Source organism: Poecilia mexicana, unplaced genomic scaffold, assembly GCF_051168715.1.
Source record: "Poecilia mexicana isolate PSO_F unplaced genomic scaffold, ASM5116871v1 scaffold_23, whole genome shotgun sequence".
In the NCBI taxonomy this organism is placed as follows: domain Eukaryota; kingdom Metazoa; phylum Chordata; class Actinopteri; order Cyprinodontiformes; family Poeciliidae; genus Poecilia; species Poecilia mexicana.
Window position 1 is genome coordinate 7,169,295 of NW_028263392.1, and position 26,885 is coordinate 7,196,179.

General features: G+C 41.1%; 1 protein-coding gene across 2 annotated transcripts in view; it reads left to right on the forward strand.

Moving 5' to 3' along the window:
- The window catches only part of foxp2 (forkhead box P2), a 114,487-nt gene extending 88,644 nt beyond the window's left edge, over positions 1 to 25,843 (forward strand). The window contains exons 11-19 of one of the 2 annotated variants that reach the window (XM_014985192.2): positions 4,927 to 5,014; positions 6,390 to 6,473; positions 10,088 to 10,298; positions 11,575 to 11,678; positions 11,798 to 11,899; positions 14,156 to 14,277; positions 14,914 to 14,983; positions 15,840 to 16,144; positions 21,211 to 25,843. In XM_014985192.2, the coding sequence (XP_014840678.2) occupies positions 4,927 to 5,014; positions 6,390 to 6,473; positions 10,088 to 10,298; positions 11,575 to 11,678; positions 11,798 to 11,899; positions 14,156 to 14,277; positions 14,914 to 14,983; positions 15,840 to 16,144; positions 21,211 to 21,355 (1,231 nt within the window). In that variant the 3' untranslated portion in view covers positions 21,356 to 25,843. The remainder of the gene's footprint in view (positions 1 to 4,926; positions 5,015 to 6,389; positions 6,474 to 10,087; positions 10,299 to 11,574; positions 11,679 to 11,797; positions 11,900 to 14,155; positions 14,278 to 14,913; positions 14,984 to 15,839; positions 16,145 to 21,210) is intronic. The other variant, XM_014985198.2, reaches the window with a different exon arrangement.
- The last annotated feature ends 1,042 nt before the right edge of the window (positions 25,844 to 26,885 follow it).

Sequence of the window (26,885 nt, forward strand, 5' to 3'; positions counted from 1 at the left end):
AGCAGCAGTGACACGTTTAGTCATCTATTGTTTTGTTGCATGAAGAAACTTGTCAAGATCAGCATTTAGCGGCTCCTCGGCGCTCTTTAAAGTGTTCTCACCTGGAAAATGTAGCCGCAAGGTGGCATGGCACCCTGAATTAGCTCTGTGAAGTTCAAAATGAAATAATATCTGTGGGAATTGTTTCTTGAGTGACTGGGTGTTTTGGTTTGCGGGCGTATTTATGTTAGTTACACGACAAAGAGGGCTGAGACACTACAAGGCATTGAGGTTAGGTGGAAGGCTTTTTTTTTTTTTTTTTTTTTTTCAAGCAGCCTTTGGAGAAAATAAAATGAAACAAAATTATAGTTAAAAAGATCAGCTTGATAATGTGGGAATTGAAGCCAAAATCATAAATGGTTTTCCAAGATTGCTTGACAAGAAAAAGGTGAACCTATAGAGTCCAGTCTCAAGTCTTTCACTGCTAATACCGTCATCCATATCTCTGACCATCTGACAAGCCTCCCTATACCTGTTGGTATTTACCAATAAAATAACATTAATATATCAAAGATATATTAATGCAAAATGCAATAATTGTTTGCTGCCTCCCTGCTGCAATACTCATCAACACATTATTGTTTCCAAGATGCTGAAAGTCACAGTGTCTGATGTACAGATAAAAGGAAACAATTGAGGAACATGTGGATTTAACACAAATTCTGTTTTCACAGCTGTTTTCATTAATAATATTGTCATCAAATTATTTTTTTTTTCTTATTTGCACTGCAAAAACACAAAGTCTTGGTTATTATCGGTCTAGTTTCTAGTACAAGTATCTTATTACGCTTGGAAAAAAAAACTTACTTAAAAGTAACTTTTCAACAAGATTTATTAAGTCTATAATTAAAAAAAAACAACTGCCACTTCCATTGGCAGATAATTGAAGTTACTTGTAACTGAGAAGGTACTTGTAAGCTAGTTTTGTCTTTTTTCAAATTTACTAAGATATTTCCTCTAGAAACTAGACCAAAACTACTTGGTGAGATTTTGTTTTTGTTTTCTGTTTTGTTTTTTGTTTTTTTTGCAGTGTGCACCTCTTGTATTATGACAAATGGGAAAAAGTTCAAGGCAAATGAAGCATTTGTGAAAGGCACTCATACATTTCTGAAGGCATTTTATATATACAATAATGCTACTTCTCATAGGTTATATTTCCACCTTTACACAAACCGATAGTAGCAACCCCCCCAACCAGCTCTGCCAGTGTTCTGTCACCGTTCTGCTCTCCTTATTAGTGGCAGCAAGCCAGGCTCTGTGTTAAAATGGCAAGCTCAGCCGCTAACCTGAACGCTGGTGTTTGTAACCCGCTACTAATTAAACCCACAAGGCAGCAGCCAAATGTCTTTGTCTTTATATAATGTACGCATATGCACATTGTTGAGGCTCTAGTGGGTTTTCCCAGCCACTACATGGTGAAGCTTTGCTCCATCCTACCAAGACCTTTAAAAGGCAGGGCACCACCACCTAATGGTGACAGCCTCCATGAAAGAGACTGCGTGTAAACATGCTTTGTTTTAATGCACTTATTTAGAAGTGTGCTGCTGAATCGGTGTTCGTGTGTCGTGTACAGACAGCTCAACTTTCTCTTCTGGGCCTTTGTAGTCCCTGATGATACACACAAACAATTAGCACAAGTGTACAGTCCATATATACTGGCTTGAATAGATTTATTATTGGGCCCTTAGTGGACATTGATGGCTATACATATTCATGTGTTCAGCTACGGGAGGAAAAAAAAATCCTTCAAAATCTTTTGTTCTGTTCTCTTTAAGACAAACTGCAGGTCCTAATAAAACATGGGATCGTTTTTAGGGTTTAAAAACAACAGCTGTGTCTCCCTCAGTGTCTATTTTTACATCTTTTTGTTTTAATATTTAGTGTCATGTGTTCAGAAGTCTCTGCCTTGGCCATCTTTTCTCTCCAGTTTTCCATTATTCATGCCTGATGATGGGGGGGGGGAAACGTCTTGTTTTCTTCATTGTTAGAATAAATGTTTTACTTCTTGCTATTTATTTTTAGCTGCATCTATCTCAAATACATGGTTTATTAAAGGATATTGCTTTTTCACATCAAGCTATAAGTAAGGCAAATAAAGAGGTGGTTTATTTTTGAAGTAAAGTGGGCTATTTAAAAAAGCACACCACACTTTTCAGATTTTTTTCTTTTTCTTTTAGAAATATTTGTTTCCCTTCTTTCTTGTTTTCTTTTGAAATCATTGCTTAAAATCCTAAAATTGTTTATAATCACCATTATCAAGGTGAGGTTACTTAAGGCCATCATAGTAAAGGAGCTGAACACCACAGTTGGCACAGTTGTTAATAAAAATAGAATAAATAATAAAACCAGGTGAAAGATGGTGATTAAAATCATTTATGTTGTTCAGACAGGTTAGAAACCTAAGGCGATCTTCTTCTTCTTCTTCTTCTTCTTCTTCTTCTTCTTCTTCTTCTTCTTCTTCTTCTTCTTCTTCTTCACTACCTTAGATTTTCTTTTGTCATGTTCTTTTCTTCCTGTGTGTCTGCCCACCCCCTTCTCCTTCATTTCTGTCTTTGTTTGGCATTATTAATGCTCAGCAGAACATGCTGCCATTTGAATATTTTATAAACGCACGTTGTAATCTTCCTGTAATCGCCTTGCTAACTGGCCAGCAGTGAAATTGAATGTACGAAGCCCTAACTGTCTGCAGGACCGCCGTGAGGCCTCGCGCACACAAACGCGTGCACGCTTAACTGAAACGTAGCTGCTCGCAGATGAGACGTAGACTCGATAAAGATTTTTGCACATCTTTTTTTTTCCTCTTTTTTTTTTTTTCCTTGTTTTGTAATGAGGTATCTTCAGGGACAGCGAGCAGCCATCTCTGTGGTTTTGAAGCAGCTGTAATTCATGACACACACCATACATCAAGTGCATAAGATAGCATTATGGGCAGTGAAATGAAAAGGGTATTTGCAACATTAGTTCCCTCATCCTGCGAGGGACGTGATTAAATGATTAATGAAATGCCCCCCAACCCCCCCGCGCCCTTTTTTTTTTTGCATGCGTGTTCTGAAACAGCAATTAGGCACAGAGCTGGTGGAAATCCACCAGTCCTGTCCCTCATGCACTTCTCTCCCTACCTCTGCTTGTATTTTTTTTTTTTTTTTTTTTTATACCACCTCATTCTTGATTTATAATGAAACATTTCAGAGCATTAAAACCTGAAATGGTTAGGCGAAGCAAAGGCAGGGACGAGATGAAACGGTTTTTAAGCGTGTTCGGTGTTAATTGAAAGGTACAGGACTATTGTGATTACAAATGTTCTGCTCGGCTTCTGATTGACAGGCCAAGAGAAAGCAGCTCAATGAGTTGTCTTGTTTTTTTTTGCGCTTTGCAGATAAACAAGAAGAGATGTGGTTGCGTGGGGGGGTGGGTGGTGAGGGAGCAGAGAAGAATATGTGCTGGAAGTGTGTGTTTGCGATAATATAAGCAAGCGTGTGTTTTCAGATAAAGCGAACGCCAGAGAGGAAGAGATTTTGTACTCCCTCTAATGCACTGGAGGCTGTGCTGTAAATGATCATTGAAGGGTCTGCAAGCTAACCTATAATTACTGCAGATAAAGTGGCAGCTCTGGCATTTCATAAGCATGTCTCCTCAAAGCTTTGCTTTGTGAGTTTGTCTCCAATGATCATTTAGATAGAGGCTCATTACCCAGCATCACAACACTTTAGGAACCCTTTTTCCACCACATATTTGCGCTACCGCGTACGTGTGTCTGGAATAGAGGTCTATCTTAATGGTTGAGATTTTTTTTTGTGAGTGTGTGTGTGTGTGTGTGTGTGTGTGTGTGTGTCCTACAGATGAAATCCAATCGAGACAAAAACCTTCATTGACTGTTATGGCTGTCTGGCCGCCTTTTTTCCTTCTAATGAGGCGAACACACCAGATACGTTTAATATGTCTGTGGCACGATAATGCACCTTCAAGTGAAGAGCCGCCTTTGTGTGTCAAATGTTGCCCGTGTTAAATTGTGTGTATTGTTTTCAATAAATTAGGGGGACAAAACCATTCTGCTGGGCCAGCACGTTTTATTCTTAGAAGAAAGCAGCTCTCAGGGTGTCACTGAAGCCCCCCCAAGCCCGTTCTACCACCACCATCACCTAAACTGGCACAGACCTATTGTCATGTTAAAAATGGTGCCTCACACCATCCATGTTACTGCTAATTACTTCATTTCAAATAGGAACAATGGGTTCTAACTGGGATCCTATAGGTAATTGTCGCTGTATGGAAATTATCATAAAAACAAAAGTTGATACTGTAATTATAATCCACCACAATTTTCGTCTAGGTAAACCAGAGTTCTCGCAGCTGTGCCACGTGAAACCTTTAAAAAATACAGCAAACCCCTTGAACATTTTTTCAGGTTTCGACCAAAACCTTCAGTGGTGCAAGGTGGAAAGAAAGGTTTTCAAAGATGTTGTTTTAAATAAATGATGTGTTTAATTTTTTTAACCTCCTTTTATTTTCATACTCCTAATTAAAATCCTGCCTATCCAATATGTTTCAGAGGTCACTTAATTTGTGTAATTGTGAACTAACAGCATTACGAAAGCAAGATTAGGTTACAAAACAACATCCCGAAAGCTATATGAGATGACTGCAAACAATGTGTGGTGGAAAACTGAAAGTACATGCCTCCCTGAATATATTATAACTGTGAAACACGGTGGAGGCAGAAGCATGTGTGGGGATATGTTTCTTGCTGGTCAGAGTTGAATATCTGATGGACGAAAGTAAAATACAGGGCAATACCCAAATAAACCGCAAACATCCGAACATCTGTGCAATCTTTTTTTTAATATATCAGTGTGAAATTACAATTTGGCTGTCTCTTTGTCCTTTCAGGCACCTAAACAGTGAGCACGCCCTCGATGACAGAAGCACAGCCCAGTGTAGAGTCCAGATGCAAGTCGTACAGCAACTTGAAATACAAGTAAGTTTCTTAATTTTTTTTTTAAGCCAGTAATAATGTCTTAATGGAGTAAATTCAAACGGTTGTATTTTTTTTTTTTTTACATTAGTGTAGCCATAACTCCAGCAGTCAAAACTTTATTTTGTGAAACTTGCACAAGTAGGAGAAAAGGCCGCATTGTGGTTTGCTTAATACTTCCAGACAAGCAGGACCTGCTGAATTCAACAAAGCCACTAAACAAAGGAATCCTCGGGCCTTACAACGAAAGCCATTATGGCTGTTTTAATTGAATTAAGCCCATGCTTTATTTTCTCTGCTGCTTCCGTTTTTTTTTTTTTTTCTTCCTCCTTCTTTTTCTTTCCAATTAATAGCGAGCGCATCTCTCCCAGTCTGCTGTGTTAATTAACTGCACTTTGCACCTGAAGAAAGCTCAAAAGGAGGGAACTATTTTCAGTAGGTGGAGCGTGACCTTATTAAGAAGTCATGTTGGATAGATAATGAGAGCGCTGATTGAGTGACATTATTACTCAGCACTGCAGACGAGCGCCGCTCTGCCTTTAGAAACAAATAAAGACAGGGGCGAACAAATGTTTCGGCACCCTTGGCAAAGATGTCTAATAATAATAATAAAAAAAGTCAAATACATTCTCATTTTATTGCAGTGCATGTAATAAGACATCCTGGACTCTTCTAGTTCATCAGAATTTGAATTAATCTCTAAGATTTTAAGAACATATGTTGAGCACTTTGGTCACTCAATTTTCTGCTTTGCCACAGTCCTTGAAAGTCATCAAACTAAAGAACTTTCACTCAGTTTGAAATGTCTTTGTTGGAAAATGTTCCCCTCCCAGCGTGATTACATTGTCGCTCTTGTTCTCTTTTGCTCCTCCACTCTGTAGCCCCATCATCTCTGTTTCTTTTCACCACCAGACCCATCACTTGTAATGAGGCCCAGCTCTGTGTGCGTGTGTGTGTGTGTCATTAAGGGGCGGGAGGTTTTCCGCCTTTCACAAGGTCCGGTCCCTGTCACTCCAGGTGAATTAGATTGATGATGAGCACCGGCTGGGGCCACTAACTGGACCGGGGAGGCGGGGCCGCCTGGCACCCTGTTTGGGAGACCCCTTCACCTCTCGGCAGCTGCTGGCTGCGCTCCATCCCCCTAACTGTGTCCACAGGACTTTGAGCAGACGCTCAGGACCACCTAATTTATGAGCCAACCACCTTGTTACTGTCAAAGCCTTCGCTGACCTAAATTCGGATATTGACAAAAAGATGAAATGCTATTTGTTTTGCCTGACCTGGCTCTGTTCTCCCCTTCCTTCCCTCCTTTCCTCCTTCTTTCCTTTCCTCTTTAATCCACCCTAATGCACTCTCTCCTCTCCTTCTTTCTTAACAGCTTTCTAAAGAACGTGAGCGTCTTCAGGCGATGATGACCCACTTGCACATGCGGCCCTCAGAGCCCAAGTCATCTCCCAAACCAGTGAGTGCATATTGCTCTGCCTCCCGTAAACACGATCGCCGAAAATGAACAGTTTAAGCGGGCGGCAGAAGATGAAAGGGAGGCGAATGGGATTTGTAATACACAGTTACATGTGCTCCTTATCGCTTTTTTGTGCATTGTGAGAGGACAATAGACTTTGGGAGTGTATTAGATGGCGGAGCGACGGAGTCCTCGGTTAAAACGGCGGGAGTAATTTCTTTGTGATAGCTATAATAGGGCAAAACAACCTGTTGGCCGCCGATGATTGTTTGGCTCGGTGGCCGAAGAAGCGCTCAGAAGTGGAATGAGAGGAGAGAAGATATGTCATTTTGACAACAAACAGCAGAAAATAACAGCTCAGTGTCGGAGACTGCGGGATGTTGACATGAAGCTAAAATTGACCGCAGGAGAATAAAAAAGAAAAATGAAAAAGGGATTTCAGTCTGGGTCCTTTTCCCCTTTCTCCTAAATGGAACGCTTATGAAAAGCGTCTTATCCAAGCGATATTTGAATTTCATATCCCGATTATACATTTTGGCAAACACTGCTACCCCCTCCCACCCTCTCAATTTTAGGAGTTTTGAAATATGAGACATCAAAACATTGTTAGCGTTTTAATGCTGCTCAGTAAGTGCCCACGTTCAGTTGAATCATTTTCCCAATCACCTCTCATCAGAGAATGTAGACGATCACAAGATAGCATAATTATTCCATAATTCCACCAGAAATCAAACCCTTTTTATTATTCCAAGTCCCCTTCCTTTACTCTCCGTCTGTGTAGCACTTTTTTTATTTTATCATCTTTAAAACTCCAGCAGCTTGGTGCCAGCTCGTCCAATAAAGAATTTTCAGCTTCTAATCCGTGCCCGAATATGAATGAATGATGCTAATGAAGTATTGCATTACATAAAGCTCACATGAAAGAGCAGCTAATTGCATTTGATGGTGGGGGTAATTCAGACAGAATTCCTAAACGAACAGTTAAGTCATTAGATTTTTTTTGTTTTTTTCTTTTCTTTTCTAAGACCTCCCTACTTTTTAAAGTCTGACAAGATAAAGATTTGTTTTGGGGATGTTGGAATAGAAATAGCGTAGATGTTATGTATGTTTGTGCTTTGCAAAGGTATTAAAACACATTCCACTTTGTTTTAATTGGATATAATGTAGAAGAGGCACTACTATTGGTGCATAAATGTGAAGGGACAATTAGAAAAGAAGCCTAAAATGACTTTGGAGGAGCTGCAGGGATCCACAGCTGTCATAGCAAGACTGCCTTTCTTCTCTTATAGAAGAGTGAACAAAAGAAAACCATCTGGAAGAAAGTGCTCTGATTAGACGAAAGCCAGTTTGAGACAACAAAAGGCTGGATTTCGATCAAACATTGATGTTGTAGACTGACCTAGTCCAAGTCCAGAACTAAATCCAACTGTGACAACACTTCAAAGTAGCTTGCAAACATTTTCCAATTTAATATTCCTATTTTTTGCCAAAATCAATGGGCAGAAATTTCAGTCTCTACATGTAAACGTCACCCAAATGATCTGCAGCTCTATAACATCTTGTGAGTCGTGGGTTCAACTTCTCCAGAGTCCCATTTCTGGAAGGCTGAACACACATGCATGCCACACTTCACTTGTGCTATTTTGCGTTGCGCTACTTTGACAATGCACTGTCATCGGATAAACCAGGTACAGAGTGTAAACTCTTTTTACCCATGACAGAATTAGCTCATTAGTACGCCTCTCCATTGCCAGAATCTCTTTACCTTGACATTGTATCATATTTTTCAACACTAGCAGCAAATGACCACGGATGCTTTCTCCTTTTTTTTTTTTTTTTTTGCTTTGCCCCCTCTCCATCTCCCAGAGCCTTTGGCTCCCACACTGCTTCCCATCTTTCAAGTCGCCTTCAATTCGGAGATCTCAGTGTGGACGCATTCCACTCGCAGGCTCACAATTAAGGCAATTTGGCTTGAATATGTAACGACGTCATTACCATTCCAGCTAAATTAGCGCAGGGACTAAAAGGTCAGCGAGGAATTTTCCAGTCGGTTAGAGCCTCTCATATGAGATTTGGGAAGCAAGTACAGAAGCGGCGGACAAGCCGGACGGCTACCGCGATCATCACTCGCTCACTGCGTGCGGCGGAAGAGACAAAGACTCACAGAAGAGAGTGTTTATGTCCACAGTGGCCATCTAGCCCATCCATGCGGATTTGCTTCTCATGGGAAAGAACTTTGACTTTCTAAACTTCCTTCTGCGCTGGAAGTCACTTTGAGTTAGGGCTTTTAAGACTCTCCATTTTGTAATAAAAAAAGTTGTTGATTTAAAGTTCCGTCAATGCGAGCATTGGTGCGGCAGTAAATTTGAACTGCCAAGCTATCAAGCGATGCTTTTAATAGAATTATACCCTCTTTTCATGTGCAGCAAATCCTTTTGCCATCCATATTCTATGACCTCAGGGTTTGTGGGATATTCTGACCAGGAGGCAACTCTCTAAATCCTCACATCAAAGCAGTCAGGAATGTTGCTGTCGGTGGGAATGAGCCGAGTAAAGTCAGTGAGACCTGGCCATGGAGAAGTGTTGTGTTTTTTTTCTATATCTGCTTCAAACTTTTAACACTATTGTATTAATCAGTTAAGATCTAAACCTAATCCCATACTGCATTTTGCAACCTAAGCATGAGAAAACAACCTAGAGGACTTGTCATTGCCTTAGTTTATTATTTATCTTCAGCACACATTGAGATATTTTTTTTAACTTTTACTAAAGTCTCACAATCAATATAATGGTACTAATGCCTAGCAAATGTCTTCTTAACTGTTGAACTGTGTCAAATTACAACCACATGTTTGTATAATGGGATGCAAATAAAAGTGAAAGGTGAGGATCCCAACCCCACAGCACTCTGCCGCCACTGTCATGTGTTCAGGGTGTCCATTTTCTCTCCCATGCATATCATTCCTGCACTTTTTATAGACTTTAGATGTATTTACACTTTGATTAAATGAGAGGTTTCAAAGACGTTGAAAACTACATAAAAATAAAAACACCTGAATACCTTTTTAAAGGTGCTACTGAATACTTAGTCAGCTGTGCTTTTTAACGGGCATTTATGTGCCAAAATCGTTCAGATTTCCAAAAGGTATCTGTCAACATCAAGAAGCTTGTACCCGTCACTTCACAAGGGAGAGATAACCTGTGTTTGGGGGCTCGTTTCTTCGCTCCTTAAGAACGATGAGTGTTTGTAGTGCGGCGAGATAGCCGGGGAGGGAGCGAGAGAGGCAGAGTGTGATAAATAGAGAGATAAAGAGAGATGGGGCTGGGATAACATGGAGGCTGATCGTTGGATAATCTTGAACAGCGTGCTCTAATTAGAATTCTTATGACACAATTTGGTGGTTGTAATTAGTGGAGATGGGCTGGCTCCTCTCCACGAGCCTTGTTAGTGGAAACACAGCTGTGTTAGAGAGGAGCGGCGCAGACGCTCAAATCTGTCAGGGAAACCACAAAACGAAGCCTTCCGCCTCCTCCTTTCTCCCACATTCATGTGTGTGTGTCTCTTTCCCACATCATGAGTCATGACTCGCGTTTCGTTTTCTGCCCCGCCGCAGCTCAACTTGGTGTCGAGCGTCACCATGTCGAAGAACCTGCCCTCGACGTCGCCCCCAAACTTACCTCAGACCCCCACCACGCCCACAGCCCCCATCACGCCCATGGCGGCCATGCCCCAGGTGCCGTCGGTACTGGGAGGAGCCAACGTCCCCAGCATGGGAGCCATGCGCAGGCGCCACTCGGACAAGTACTCCATGCCTTTGTCGTCGGGTAGGACCAACTACTCAGCACTGCACTCAGCACCACTTCACTCAGATCAAACTGGTAGCTACAATGTGTTTTTTGCGCAATCTAAAATTTGAAGTTTCCCACTTTTTGTCATGTTACATCCAAAAACTTTCGATATATATCATTGGAATTTCATGTGATAGACTAACATAAAAGTTATGTGTGATTATAAAGTGACAGGAAAATGAATGGTTTGCGTTCTTTTTGTAAAAGTTTCTTTCTCTCATTTCTAGTCACCACTTCTGAGTTACTATTTTGTACAGCCACTTTTCTCTAAACTATCAAAAATTCTACAAAATCAGTGAATTACATTTATTTGTAATCTACCCTCTTTACACTGGTACCCCTCAATAAAAACCTTCTACTTCACAATTATTTACTACTTTGGTTTGGTCAATTTTGTAAAGTACATTTAAAACACGGTGGTAGCAGCTTTATGCTACAGGGATGCTTCTCTTTAGTATCGACGGGGAAGCTGGTCAAGGTGATGTTTGGTTGTAACATGACGAAAATGTGCAAAAGTTTGACGGTAAAAGTTTTTTTTTTTTTTTTGCAAGGCCCTGCAGTTATTTAACATAATAATGGAATAAAATTTACTTTTGTTTCATTTTAGCCGAGTTTTAATTTAAAATTTAATTACTGCCGAAACGGAAAATTACAGCCATGCCTCAACGCTAAGTGCAATTAATAGTTCGAAACCGAGAATCGCACACATCTCACATCTCAGATGTACACAATCACAAAGGCATGTTTGAGAACTCTGCTAGGTTTATAAAAGCAAGCCTGTATTTAATCACTCCAAATGTAAACAGACAAGAACTTCCTCTGCACATAAATATTGCATGAATGTTAATTAAGTTCAAATAATGGTGGAAAAAATACAATATTTATTACATTAGGACATCCCATGTATTAAGCTTTTGCATTTTAAACGACCCGTCTTTGATGTTTATATTTACGCGTTTAGTGTGAAGAAGCATAAATTATTCAACTTCACCCTAACTAACTACACGGATCTCATATGTGGATGTATAAGCGTTTAATGTCTCTCACGAGAGAGATTAATTAAAAATGCATTTTGTTAGACATGGAAAGTGCTGATTTGATGTGCCCTCCCTTTCAACCCCCCCCACCCTCTTTGTCCAACTCCCCCTTCCCCACACCCGTCCACCCATCCTCACCCCCTCCCCAGTATTAATTTGATGAAACCTTGTGCAAACTCAGCACCTAAAGGTATCAAATTTGCCAATTATTTCAGGTGGTGACACAGTATTTATTTTTCCAGAGATTGCCCCAAACTACGAGTTTTATAAGAACGCAGATGTCAGGCCACCATTCACTTACGCAACCCTCATAAGACAGGTGAGTGGGAAATAAATTAACTTTCGCCTGATTAGATTTGAGTTAATTGCTCCACCTTCTCTTGGCTTTGTCACTCTCAACCGAGCCACGGCGTGATCGTTGTTTTGGTGTCATTTTAGGCTATCATGGACTCCGCCGACATGCAGCTAACGCTTAACGAAATCTACAGCTGGTTCACGCGCACGTTCGCGTACTTCCGGCGCAACGCTGCAACTTGGAAGGTAACCCTGCTCTGCACTTTGCTCCCTACGAGTGCAAAACGTGAAAATGGCTTGAATTACTCCTCAGCACTCCTCCATTCTTTTTTCCTCTTATTTATTTTTCCACCACAGCATCTTTTCTGTTTAGAAATGACAGCTGGAAGAATCATCCCTCCCACCCCCTCACCCCACCACGTATCGTTTTCTAATTTGGTGCAATTAATAGCGGAGGCCCGGTGTAGAGAGGAGAGGGCTTTGACGCCCTAATTATACAGCAGCCTCTCCATCATCAGCACCTTTTGTTAAGAGATACACCCCTCCTCCTTGTCCTGAAACCACCTTCTCTCGCGTATCACTGGTTAATTGTGAGGAAGGGTAGCTGGTTTGCCCGTTAACCAGCTCTCTGGCGCACAAATGCATAAACTGACTCCAAGAAGAGGGGTTAACTGAAGCAGGGAGGTTGGAAGGGGGGAGCAGGAAGTGAGAATAGGCCTGTCATGGAGGGAAGCGCTCTTTATTTACTTACACAAAAGGACCCCATTTGTATGTCTGTCGCTACAACTTTATGGTCCTGTCCGGCCGCACAAAGATGGTGAAAAATATGCGTGCCGCAGAACGCGTTTTCAGCCAGGAGTGTGTCTGCGTGCTGATAAAGGAAGCCCAGCCAGAGTCTTCAACGTTTCATCCTGTGGCCCCTTCCGTGTCATCTGGTTTTTTTTTTTCCCCTTTCCTTTCTTTTAGCCTTTGTGGCTGCACAGAGAGGACTGGAGGGAAAATCTCCCAACAGCCGCTCATCAGCATGCAAGATGTGTTGCGGCACTAGATTTAGCAAAGTGAATTAATTTGGATTTGGGATGCAAATGAGCGCACGGGTGTGTGATCGCCAATCCGAGAGGGGGGGCTGGGGGGCACGTGTAGAGATCAGCGCCCTTTTCCAGTTTGTTAGGTACAGTAGCGCACCACGTTTTGCTGCGTAAGACTGTTTTGACAGGGTATGTCTTTTGCCGTGGAAAACATCAGAGCCTCTGCTGGTTTAAAACCAGTTTCACCAGTCGTTTCCCCCCCAAAACGAGTTCCATTGTTCCAGTGACTTTAAAAACGTCTCCAGGTGATCTATTTACATCTGCAGCTCCACGACTCCCTTTGTAAGCATTAGCAGGCTGATCAGCGATGGGCTTCTCATTTGATTAACAGAGTGAATGTGTTTTTTTGGGGGGGTTTTTTTAAGTATCGAGAGCAAAAAGAAATGAAAGGTAGTTTAATATCACAGCTTCGTCTCATCTCAAAAGAGGGATCTGCCCCCCACCCTATCCCACTTTCCCTTTCTCTCTCTTTTCTCTCACCCAGAAGCTTATTAGTTCTAACTATATAGCATGCATAATAAAACTGCTCATTTGCTCATTAATATTAAAATTATCATATTCAGAGCCATGGGCATTAAGATCAATCAAATCATGGGATTTTCAGGTCAGATGCAAGATCTGCTTATGAGGTTTTTTTTTTTTTGAATCCCTTTCTTTTGGAGAAAGAGCTGTACACACCAAGCTAAGGGGAGATGATAAATATAAAAGACAGGGATATTAAAGCCGGGGTTATTATTTGTAGGGCCCGATGCATGCTTTAATCATGCTTATGTGGTCATATAATTTTCTTTCTAGAGTTTTTTTTTTTCCTCCTCTTGTTTTAATTCATGCACAAATTCTGCCGTTTTTAATTTCAAGACGGCAAATTCAAAACGCGAAACGGAAAGAAGAATATTTGGACATCTTAGATGTCTAACCCTCTCTCCAACACGCACACATAAATATCTATATATACACAATGATACGAGGCCTTCTAGGAGACCGTTTCTTTTTTCTTTCAGTACTGTCATCTTTAAAGCGATGTGTCCATTAAGAGCTCTGCTTTTCTGGAGCAGGAAGGGTTACTGACATCACCATTATCAAGGCCGGCATTACCACTTCTGTCACCACCATAAGCCATTCGCTATGCTGATTACCTCCTTTTAGCCTACTTACTCTGATTGATATGTACTGTGTGCAGGACTTGTAAGAGCATTCACTCTCACTCAATTTTTACTAATTAAATCAATGGTGCGTGAATGTTAAGAATTTCTTCAAAATGTAAAAGAAAAAAAAATCAATTTCCAGGCCTCCTTCTTCTTCTTCTTTTTTCCTTTTCTTCATGATGGAAAATGAATGAATATGATTTGTTTTACCTCATCCTGCCTGACCTGCGCTCGTCTTTTTTTTTTTTTTCCTCTCTCTCTCTCTGCAGAACGCCGTTCGCCACAACCTGAGTCTTCACAAGTGCTTCGTGCGCGTCGAAAACGTGAAGGGGGCGGTGTGGACGGTGGACGAGGTGGAGTACCAGAAACGCAGGTCACAGAAGATCACAGGGTAAGGGTAGCGCCACTTACCTTCTCCCATGCAAAGGTGCTAATATCCCTGGAAGGTTGTCACACATTGCCACAGACTTTAATGTAATACGAGTGATTTTATGGGGTAGCCCAAAACGTAATTGTGAAAAAAAAAAAGGAACAAAACAAGTTGAGTTTTTGTCTGAGCTAACCACATTGTTCCACGGTTGTGGGGTGCAAACCAGACTTCTTATGGCTTTTTTTCTTCCAATCACTCTTCCATAATGTTGTTCAATGCATGCCATATAGTTGTAAATGACACATTGTTGGGCATTACTCGTCCAAACATTTCTCAATCGGCTTGATTACAATTGGACGCCACACCTTTCAGATTCTTAGTTTTAAGAAAGAAATGTAAAACCTTACAAAGTTTCCGACCAAATGACAAAACTCCAATGATGTCGCAGTGTGACAGTTTGTGGATATTTTCGAAACCAGAGTTTGCGATACTTGCGATACTTTGTGAAACTGCAAAGAAAATGTGGGTTTATTTAAATAGTGTGCAAAGTTCGACAATGCAAGGCACAGCAAACTATGTTACAAAGACGAGGTCAAGCATTGGATTATCAACATTTACGTGTGAATTTGTTTTTTTGTTGTTGTTTGTTTTCCTCAGAAGTCCATCTCTCGTGAAGAACCTTCCCTCCAGTCTTGGCTACGGAACAGCGCTAAACGCCAGCTTACAGGTAGAGCTCCACATCAGATCCTACATTTAGCGTAAAGCGGAAGCATTATTCTCTTCTTCCCTTTTCTCTCTTCTCTCACACGCTTCCTCCACTCCTCCCTTCTTCCTTCCACCTTCAGACCCAGAAGGCCACCCTGTGGTCAAACCGAGCAGAATGTCTTCCCTCCCTCTCCCTGCTCTCCTCCCCTTTCTCCCAGTTTGTTGCAGCCACCTTAGATTGATTGTGGCATGTGCAAATGCAGGGGCATGTGCATTAATATTTATCTAAGCTGTCATAAATGATTTGGCTTCATAGTGTACGCCAGCGAGGTGCTCATGGCAAAAACTTTAAAAATTTAATCACTGTATATAACTTTAATGCGTAGCAGGCTAAAGTGTCAGGAGTTTTTATTATTTTGAGGTAAAGTTTTTGGGAGCCTTTTTGTTATATATTATTATTATTTTATTAATACATAACCACTCCACACAAAGGCATTTGAATGGCAGTTACTGGGAGGTAATCTGCAAGCTTTCCACACATGGGAAAGATTTCTTGCAACATAATAAGAGAAGGATATTGTATTTTAGTAATTGCCATGGTAAATCATTTTATTCCCTCAGCTGTCTCTTTTTTCACTCTTCACACTGCCTCTCAGCCACTAAATACCTTCTGTCTTTGCAATCCATTTATTCACCCAACATTTCATGTAATTATGCTTCATATGCTTCTCATATTTCTTGTTCCTTAATAGTCACACGTCCCTCATTCTTTACCTTTACCCTCACCAGCCCATGCCCTCTTCTCTCTCTCTCTCTGTCTCTCTCTCTCTCTCTCTCTCTCTCATTCTCATTTCTTTTTTTTTTCTCCGTCTCTGCAGGCCGCTCTGGCGGAGACCTCCCTGCCGTTGCTGGGGACCCCCGGCCTCATGAGCAGCGCTGCGGGGCCAATGGGCGGCAGCTGCCACGGCCTGCTTGGCGGTGACCCGTCCGGACCAACCGGCGGCAGCCCGCCCGGGCTGTTGGGCGGGAGTCCGCCCGGTTTGCTGGGGATCAGCCCGCCAGGAACGCTGAGCTGCAGCCCCCCGACCATGTTGCAGTCTGCCCACGAGGAGCTCAACGGCTCGCTTGACCACCTGGACACCAACGGACACAGCAGTCCTGGATATTCCCCTCCAGTACACATGTGAGTAGAGGAAAAGAAATTGCCACGATTGTTTAGTTGTGCAGTCTCAAGAATCCTCCACAGGGATGTCCATGTGCTTATTCACATTTTCTTAAGAACCACAAAGTATTTAATGAAGTTTCATGTAATAGATTGACAGAAAGCAAAGCATGATTGGTTTCAAATTAAAGCTTGAAAAGTGCAGCATGACTAGAAAAACTTCAGCAATAGACAAAAAGAAAAAAATCAATTCACAATCTAAAAATGGAAAAGAAACATGGCTGCAAAACCTACTAGGAAGTGACCTAGCAGCCACTTGGTCCATGATAACTGGACCATGACTGGGCGGGAAAAAAAAAGGCATTAAGAATTCCCTTTTGCAGTTCTATGCCCTGATAAAATTAGACTAAGATTGGACCTAGTCATCCAAAATGATCTCTGTGGCAGAAAGCTAACACTGCATATCTCGCCACTCGGAACAGTCCATCCCCCATATAAGGCATGGTGGTGGCAGGATTATGCTGTGGGGATATTTTCTTCAGCAAAGATGGGAGAGCTGGTCAGAATTGAAGCGAAGTCGAATGCAGTCAAATGCAAGACAATCCTGAAATAAACAAAAATGAGAGCTTGCAAACCCTTGAGACTGAGCAGAGGTTCTACAAAGTATTAACCAAAGAGGGGCGCTGCGGTGGCGCATGTACTCATGTATGGCTCACGGGTTCGAGTCCTGACCTATTGACCTTTGTTGAATGTCTTCCCCATCTGTCGTAACTCACTATCCTGTCAATGCTTTCTAGTGGTCAAATCAAGACCACTAGAGCCAAAAACTCCTTAAAATGAACATTTCTCACATTTGACATTGAAAACAGTAAAGCATGTACCTTTACTTGGCTAATAAGACAGAATTAGAAATGGCTCAATGGGAGAAACTTACTTCTGCAAGGAACTGTTTTTCCAACAGTGTAACACTGAAAGTACGACTTTATAAAGATACTTGTAGAATAAATTGCACCGGAACCACCAAATAAATCTCCTCTCACCCACAGTGCTAAATACGTAAAAAAAAAAAAAAAAAAAAAAAAAAAAAAAACCATTGCGTTTAAATGCTTTGGAATTTTTTAACAGCGATAAAAGCGTTGCCAATTTCCACCTTACAGATCTGTAAGTGTTCTTGCTTGATAATGCAAGCCGAAGCCGCCTCTCCCTCTTCCATGCGCCCACCTCCTGCTCCACGTTGCTCTAATTGTCTGACATTTAACCCCCTGAATCAGTGTCTGTTTAGTTAGCACCGACCTCGGGGCAGAGCTCAATTTCTATGCTGGATTGCATTGTGAGCAGACCTTCCTCTCTCTTTTAGTGGGATTTTATTGCCTTTGTGGTCGTACAGTTCCAGTCTATATATAGGACCTTGTGATCAAACCACTCTGTACATTTTAGCTGCTTTTTTTTTTTTAATGGAGGACTGTTTGTATTAATATTTAGCAAGCATAGCACTAATTACTTTAATCTCCATCTCCTCTTTATGTAGCTGGGAGAGAGTGTTTGTGCTTGACTTTAAGAAACATCCAAGCCCCACACACACACACACACACACACACACACACACACACACACACACACACACACACACACACACACACACTCAGGCTACAGTTTGAAACAAAACACACCAAATATATCCTTTTAACGCTTCTTACACGCTGCCTATCAAAGCCTCCATTGCAACATTAGCTAACCATTTGTGTAATGGATAAAGGATGCTTCCCACTGCCATGTGAGTAAATGTATTTATGAGAAAGGAAGCGTCCATACCTTAATATATTTAGACGTGTTTACCTCTCCTGAAAGGGGGTGCTAAGTGAGGCAAATTTGCCATGCTCCTGACAGACTCCCAGTGTTTGCACTCCCTGAGGTCATTTAATTTTCAGTAACAGGACAGCGCAGACTTTTTTCCTCCCCTTTTTTCTTCCCCCCCTCTGCTTTCTGCGGCCACGTCGTCTCGACACCGACACAAGTTGTTATGGGGAGGACGAGAGGCGTCTAGCCCCTGCCCTTTTTTTTCACGCGGTCCACAACAACCTTCGAAATGGAAGAGATGTGTTCTCCGGTGCCACTTTTCGCTGTACGCGCTTAAATAATGGAGCGGCTCGCAGCACTAAACTAAATAGTACATCACCTCGAAGACCTGTTTTGGGAGGAGAGTCGTCAGCACAACTGAGTCCATTCAGCTGTTAGACAAACCTCCTCTTCCCCTAAATGTCTAAAGGTTAATGATGTCTGCTTAACCACAGACCAGCTTGCCCTGGGCCATGCTGGCTGTGTGTGTGTGTGTGTGTAAGTATGCATGTGTAATAAACTCATGTTCACCCTTAGGGGCTCTGCTTAAAAGAAGTGGTAGCTGTTATAACCAGGAAGGCCTGAACTTACAATTAGAGCTTCCAACTTCTCTCGTACTCAACACAATATGTCGAGGTCCAATTATTCCGCGTTTTGTCTCATGTTTTTAATTGTTTCGTGTCCGCCTCTCATTGGTGTGATGAACATCTTTCTTTTATTTCTGCCCCTTCCCTTTTCCTACCATCAACCTCCTGGACTAATGACCTTATTTGCATCCCTGGCTTTACCTCCGCACAGTTCCCAACGCTAATCTCCGACTGATATGAGAGCAGGCGTCTCGGCATATTTATTATGCCGCATTTCAGACCGGCGTTTACTCCTCAAGTGACTCGATAATGGCATCCAGCCATTAGGCGCTAAATGGCTCATCCACATATTTTAATAAAGCGTTGGAAAGCCGAAAGCGAATACGGCAGCTCGTAATTTCTTTTTCTTTTTTTTTTTCTTGTAAGGCATCCAAACATCCTAATGAGGATTATTTTAGTAGCGAAGAATCATTAATATTTTTGATGCGACTAGAATCGGGATCTTCTAGCGAGGCGAGAACGAGGAGTGGGTTCTCGTTGCGTTATCTGACGTCGAAATATTTAAATTTAAATGTGTGTGAAAATAAAAAAAGTGTTCGCTGAATGAATTTTTTTTCCCCCCCTTTCGTGTTGCATTTTGATGTTTTTCTCGTCTGCAACCACCTCCTTCCCTCTCCCCCCCCCCTGAACTCCCTTCCTGTAAATCCGCAGGACAGAAACAGAAATATTCATCGCTCGGCTCGAATCCTGCTAAGATCTCCTCATCCCGACCACATCAGAATATTAATTTACAGTATTTGGCTCTGAATATTAAAGTCATCTGTACCTTTTAAAAATTCTTTTCAAATTCAAAAAGGCCCCGGCGCCCTGCCTCTCCCCCCGCTGATGAAGGCGGCCCAGGAGAGACGCATCCTAACGTTGCCGCCGCCTGATAAGTCTCCCTCTCCTCTTTCCGAGTCTACGGGGATTTTCTGATGCATCCGATGTGTCAGAAATAATTAGGTTTTGTCAGATTTATCATCGTTGCACAAACCCTTCTCCCCGACTAGGGCTCCGGATCATGTTATGCCTTGTTTGTGTGTGACAGTATTATTATTCTTGTTAGCTGCCCAGCAGTTTTTTTTTTTTTTTTTTCCACCCACTCCTGTGTTGTTCTGAAGGAAGAAAAGGCGTCCTGTGCTGCTTCCTGCCCAGCGCTTATTGACAGTGGCTAAAGATATTCATCCATTTAGAGTTAAAAACATGTATCATGGTGTCCGAGCGAACTGCCGGGGCTGAAGTTGATTAATGGCAGAAGCAAGCTGCTGGTTTTTCCTCTTGAGGAGCGACACGCCACAGCCTCTGCATATTAACGAGTGGCTGCGCTTTCTATTAACTAGATAAAAAAGCCTCTCCTCTGCCTTTGCTCCAGGGGGCTCAGGGATGAGAAATTCTCCATTATTTATCATGTGGCCTGTTCCCCCCCCCTCTCTTTTTTTTTTTCTTCATGTATTTCAACCTGGTGTCATCAGTAAACTTTTAAATGCCAAACATGTCTGGAACATCACAGCTTATCGGCCTTACAGGGGCCGTGTTTTTCATGCAATTTTCATGTGCTTACTTACAGTAGACGTGAGGCATCGTGTCAAATTAGCGTCTTGCAAACAACATGGTTTTTACTTTCACCAGATAATGCGTGTCACACTTGTTTTGTTTTTTTTTTGTTACAAGAAAATGTCAAATTGTAAAACAGGGGATGGGTTGGAAAGAGATTCTTACCATGAGACGATATTAGGTAAATAACTTCAGTTCTGTTGTTTTTGTACGCACAAAGTTTTAGACAAATGCTTTTTGTTGAAACAAAATCTGAAAAGCAGTCTGCTTCTATGACCAGAACATTAAAAAGCGTTCTAGGTGTAGAGCTTAGATGAAGCTTCAAAGTTTTTATAGTGCCCTTTGTATACAACAAGCTGATGTCCTGTGAGTTGGGCAATCTGCATAGGTAGCGAGCCTACGGCCATCTTGTCGACTTGAGCAAAATAGCTAAATTCGTCTTTCTTGCAAGCATGCAGAAAACAACAACAGATAAGGGGAAGTGGCCTGTCACTCTGTGCTCCATATAGACAGGAAAAACTCCTCCTAGTTACTAGTTGCCATTTCCTCCCTTCCTACTTTCTGTTTCACAAGACCCATGTACCTAACAGTTTATTTACCTTGGTAGCTATGTTTTTGTAATTATTATTGCTCATAGTTAATTGTCATAAAGTGTGTAAAAGTTAACATACTAGTATATTTTTCATCTGAGGAATATTGCGGGCCTGATCCCATTTGATCTAGTTGGACATTAACCTTAAATAGCCATTAGAGTCACAAAATCAGATTTCCATATGGTAGCGTTTGATTAATCAGTTTAATTAATTAGTTATCAGATGAGATATGACATTCGGTCGCTAAGGGAAAGTTGAAAACGAATTGATCAGATGGGCAAAATGACAGAACAACCAGCTCCCTAAATGACCCTAATACTGGAAACCAGTCAATGCAGCGAAAGGGAAGGATGTTTACCAGTTCATGGATCACCAGAGTGGTTTTCCTCTAGCTTCCTTCTTGAGTAAAGACTAATGCTTGTCTAAGAATATTTGGAAAAAAAATGACATCTATGTGCCCATGTCCTGTTCCTCACAGGCCACCTGTTCACGTGAAAGAAGAGCCGCTCAACATGGATGACGACGACTGTCCGATGTCACTCGTGACGACGGCCAATCACAGTCCGGAACTTGACGACGACCGGGAGCTGGAGGAAGGGAACCTATCGGAAGACCTGGAGTGACTAGGACACGATCTTTGGTCAATGTGTCCCACCAATCTACCGCACTGTTTCTCTTACACAGACCTGCAAGGCTAGAAACCACTCCACCGTCCAAGAACCCACAGCTGACTCACTTTCTCACCACTGGGACTATTTATTGAGCATGTATCCGGATAGAGACCAGTCCAGAGGAACTCTTTGCTGCAGACCTTTTGGATTCCCCAAAACATGACAGACATGAGATGTCTGTTGTAAAAAGAAGAACAAGAAGAAGAAGAAAAAGAAACTCTCTGAGACCTGTTATATGTGGGGAGTGGCATGGCCACATACAGTGAAAGGATGATGGACTCATGGATGGGGGAGGAGACATGAGACAAATAAGCAAATCATGTTCTGTCGAAAGCTCGCGGCCTCCTATACTGCCAAAAAAAAGAAAAAAATGGAAGACGTTTTATGTTTGTGAATAACCCAACCCACAGTAGTTGTTAATGTCTAGAGACAATTGCTGGTTCAATTCAAGTTGTTGCTCTGTTATCATTTGCACAGGAGTAGTCTCGGAAAATTGTGTCACTGCCTGTATGTTGCTACTATTATTAAAATCAGCTTATTATTTTTAGCTTTTTTTTTTCTTTGTTTCTTTTTTTGTTTTTTTTTACCATTGTTAATTTCCAGATCTGATTTATAGACACCACCAACTGTAAATGCCATCCCTCGAATCACAACTGCAGTACCAAGACTGTTTTCGCAACTGTTCGGAGAAAAAAAAAAAAAACAAGGGAAAAAAAAAGTTGGCTTCCAGTCTGTTATGTGTTTGTGATTAAAAAAATCTAAAAATGAAGTTGGAGAAATAATAACAGTTTGTGGAAAAAAAAAAAGAAAAACGCCATTTACAAAACGAATGCATTCTGCGTAACTTTCCTCTTGCTCTTCTTACCTCGGCGTTCTAAAGCTTTGTCTACCTGCAAACAGTGACAGGCAACAGCTAAAAACCAAAGCCAAACTCTAGCAATGGCCAATAGCTTACAGGCAGAAGCCACCAAACTCCTCTTTTTTGGTCTCACCTTCTGTGACTTTAAACTAGTTCAAAGAGAAGCCTTTTTTTTATTATTTTTTTTTTATTTTGTTTTGCTTTTTTTTTCCTGTCCACAAGCTACCTTGGAAAAACCTCTGGGATTGTTTCATTTAGCCCTATACAAAGATGGTCAGAGCAGAAACGAGTGTCGATTCTTCATGTGTAATTTGGGAACTCATAAAAAAAAAAATGTCTACTCCGGTTATCTTCTGCCAGGCATTCTGTCTGTGAAATAACCATAAACGGAGACCATGACCAAAATAAAACGTTTGTGTATTCAATAGAAGTGCAAAATCATCTTGATGTTGTGAAGGCTTTGTTAATTTTTTTTTATTATTATTTTTGTTATGCATTACACATCGAAACTTATTGTTTTTCTTTTTTTTTTTTTTGTTTACAAACCTGTTGGATATCATTTTGTTTTAGGTGGAACCGTCCGAAGGCGTTCACATCTTTACTTTACCGTGGCGGTTTTTGTTCTGAGCTGCGTCAAAACAAAAAAAAAAAGAAAAAAAACTGAAAACACTACTAACCAAACATGAAAACTATCTAGTGAAGCCAAATAAGTCATAATTTCAAGTTAATATGAAATAATGTGGCTTGGTTAGCACGGGAAAGCAAACAGTGATAGCCATTGTGGAAGGGGAAAATCTAAGGTGACCTTTTCTAGGTGAGATTTGCTTTAACTTCATCCAGCGCTCATTATGTGGGTTACGGATTTGAAACTTTGCAGGTTTATACACACACAAGTGTAATCTGGATAGGTGGTCAGCTTTTTACAATACACTTTGTACTTATAGAAGAAGAAGTACTTCCTGTTGTTTTCCTCCTCTAAGCCTGCGTTGAGTGCTGGTCATTTCGCCCCTTTCGCCATTTCGTACTTTTGCAGTTTCGGTCGTTTCGCACCCGACTTTTTCAGGGCCAAAATGGTAACATCTGCTGGTGGAAGTTTTGTATCGACAATACACCAATTTGTATCCACTTTGATAACCAAAAGTGATTTTATTTAATTTACTCATAGTCTGTTGTAGTGAGATTATTTGACTCTATTGTATACCTGCAGGAGGTTGTATTTTATGAGTCAACTGGCAAAATGCTGACACTACCACAAACAACGGGAAAAGAATGCAATGTGAATATTTCAGATAAAATGCAACTGAATCAAATTACAAGTGAGACTTGACAGTTTTGAACCATTTTATGTTCACACTTTATGGAATTTACTTAACAACTAAAAACAAACTCATCATCCATGAACTTTGTTGCCATGATTTTGGTAGGCAGAATTGCTTTAGACATGACAGAGAGGGGGGTATCCTTTTTATTTTATTTATTTATTTTTTTTTACATATGTTGCAATGGTGGTTTCAATTTTGCGATAAAAGATGTTCCAATCATAAAGGCAATTAAGTAAAGTCCACTTTTTACTACATCCTAAAAGTCAGGACATGTGACAAACGGAGAAGTTAAGTTCGAGTCTGGCTTGGAATTCATTGTTTTATTTTTATGCAAACAGCAGTTTAAGCTTCTTTTTGATTGTCTGGAAGCCGTGGTTATTGTGTTTGCCTAGTGCTGAGCTTGCCTATCAAAATGGCGGCCCACGTCCGGTTCAGACGTGCCGTAATCACATGTTGAAAAGGGGACAAAGGAGGGTTACGAATGACGGCGTGTCGGTACGAAATGGTAAAGGGGAAAAGTGACCCCAAAGTGTTGTCGCTTTAATGGTCATTTCTGTTTTCAGTAAACCAAAGTTACACAAAATTCTGCCTCCTCTTGAACGGGATACGCAGTAAAACTCACACCCATGCCCTGTTCGAGTCTGGCGTAAAGACATACAGAGACCAGGTGGTCAGCTTTACCGTCTTTGATGTACATAATGGCTTTTTAGAAAGAGCGACGCGTTAAGCTTCATTCTGAACCAAAATCTGAACCGCACTGTGCGTCCGTCGCTTTTGAGTTGTCAGGCCAGAGCTTAAAACACACACTGTACAAAAAACACTGCTTGGAGGCACATCCTCACGCACCCGAGAGCCGGCGCCGCGTCAAGAGGCCAGGAGTCGGGACAATGCCGACTCCTGAGGAAGGGACAGAAATGACGTTCTTAATAATCTTACTCACACCAAATAAAAAAGGGCGCTTTGTCTTTCATTTAAAGGGAAACAAAAAACAACAAAAAAAAGGGTTCTCCCACTTACTCCCCCCTCCACTCCCACCCAAAAAAAAAGGCTTTCCAAAAGTTTCTACCTCTGCACAACAACTTCAGAACAACCACAACAGAGATTGCACGAGTTTCGAGAGCTCTCCCACTTTCCCCACTGCTTGTCTTTCATAGGATGTGGCTCAAAACCAACGTTTACATTCCCTGCGTCAAGATATAGGGAGGAGTCGCATTGTGATAGGTTGTCTGCAAACATTTGTAGAATGATAATGTATAGATTAACCTGTAAGGGGAATATCGTGTTTTTAAAAATGCATGTCTAAAAATCATTTGGTGGACTGGAAACAAAAAGAAATACAATAAAACTCATCGGGACGATGGCCTGCGTGTTGCAATGCATAGGAGTGCATTACCTCAGAGGGATAAAAACCTGTCAGCCACAGAATGCATATTACCTGTAGATTTGCATGGGTTTTGTACAAATTAAGTAAAAAAAAAAAAAAAAAAAAAAAAAAGTCTAAAATAGTTGCTTGCACATAATACCAGAAAGACCTCCAGAACTGCGATCTGCTCCTCCACTAGATTTTAGGATTGTCTGGATTTTCTGGGTTGATTTTTGTCTGTATTTTGATAACTGTGCATACTTATGTAAAAAGGAAAAAAGAAAAAAAAATCACGTCGGTGGACCCATGAAATTTACCAGACTTTTTTCTAAGAGGGACGAAAAAAAAAAAAAAAAAAAACGAAAAAAAAAACAACGAGAGTTCTGTGTTTCTTTTCTGACTTACCTGAATTTTTACTGTTTCTCTCTCATTGCTCGCTAAGAATAGCAAACCTGCTTTTTCTGCATCTGCTTTGCGTAGCTGTAAGGCTTTAACCTAATGTGTGTATTTATTGCTTGTACCTCTGTGCATACTTTATGAAGCATTATGTCTGGCAGTTGAGTCATGTATCCTTTCTACTGCTATCCTTCTCTAATAATTGAGAATATGATCCCCCCCTATGTATACAGTAAATTGGGACTGTAGCAAACATATGTTTATGTAATTGGTGATTTTTTTTTTTTTTTTTTTTTTGGTTTTTATTCTCTTTTACTTTAATCGAGATTCAACAACTTTTTTTTTATACTTCTCATTCCTGTGTACTGTGTCCATATGTTAAAGGTTCTCTGACATTAGAAGGTCATGGTTGAGAATTGTAACAGACATTATTTTCTGTATTCATGGCATTTCACTGCTGAATAAAATAAAGGACCAAAACTTGGAATTTGAAAAAGCAACTGACTACCTCCAGCATCAGAGAGTAAATCATTTCTCTCTCCACTGTTGCACATTTATCTTTTATCCCGCAAAGGCACAGCCATTACACATTTAAGTTTTCAGGGGCTGCTACTTCAGAGAGATTTAAAAAAATAATAATAAAAATTTAATGTGTATGTTACAATTTTTTTTCTTCTTCTTCTTCTTCTTTTCTGGCAGCTGGAGCCTTGTTTAGGGGGGCGGGACATGGTAGTGTGTTGCTCACCCCTCTGGACCTGTAATGGGTTTAGCCTGTGTGTGATTCAAGCCCACTGCTTTCATGTAGCACAAGCATGTCCCAGTGTAGGAAGAAATGCTGCTTTGAAATGGATTTGTGAGAAGTTGCAAACCTACGAAGGATTTCTATACAGTGAATTTGGCAGAAGTAGGCGCAGGCTGGCTACATTTCTATGGTTTCAAGTCAGTTCATTTAGTCACCAGAGACTTGACGTTTTGACTTTTCCATGGCTCCGTGGAGCGATACGTAAAACGGCGTTCCCCCTCCCTCACCTGTTGCTGTGCAATGCCAGTCAGCTCCTTCCTGAAAGAAGCCTCCAACACTCTCTCCTTGTTTAAAAAAAAGAGAAGATATCTAACAGTTTGGAAGTATTTTGGGTTGAAAAAGACATAAACAGGCCTAGTTTATCTATTATTTTGAAAAAGCTGTTCGAAAGACTTTCTTATTTTAATTATTATTATTTAAGAAGCCAGTTTGCCTGTGAGATGTCTTGGGAAAATCTCACCGGACGCATTCTTCTTGCTTTCAGGCATGCAGTTTCTTTTTTAAACAGTAGGTGTCACTTCAGCTCAAATCTGCCGTTTTTGACCAGATGGGAGGAGAAGAAGAGTGTAAAGCGGCAGCTCACCCCCTAATACAAGGTCTTGAGAAGTTTTCAACCAACATCATTAGCTTATAGCTAACTCAGCAGCAGCTTAAGTATTTGCTTAGAGACTAGTTAGCTTGTCTTGATTAGCAAGAGACATTGCATACGATAGACTCTGACTGTCTGTCATACCCGTAAA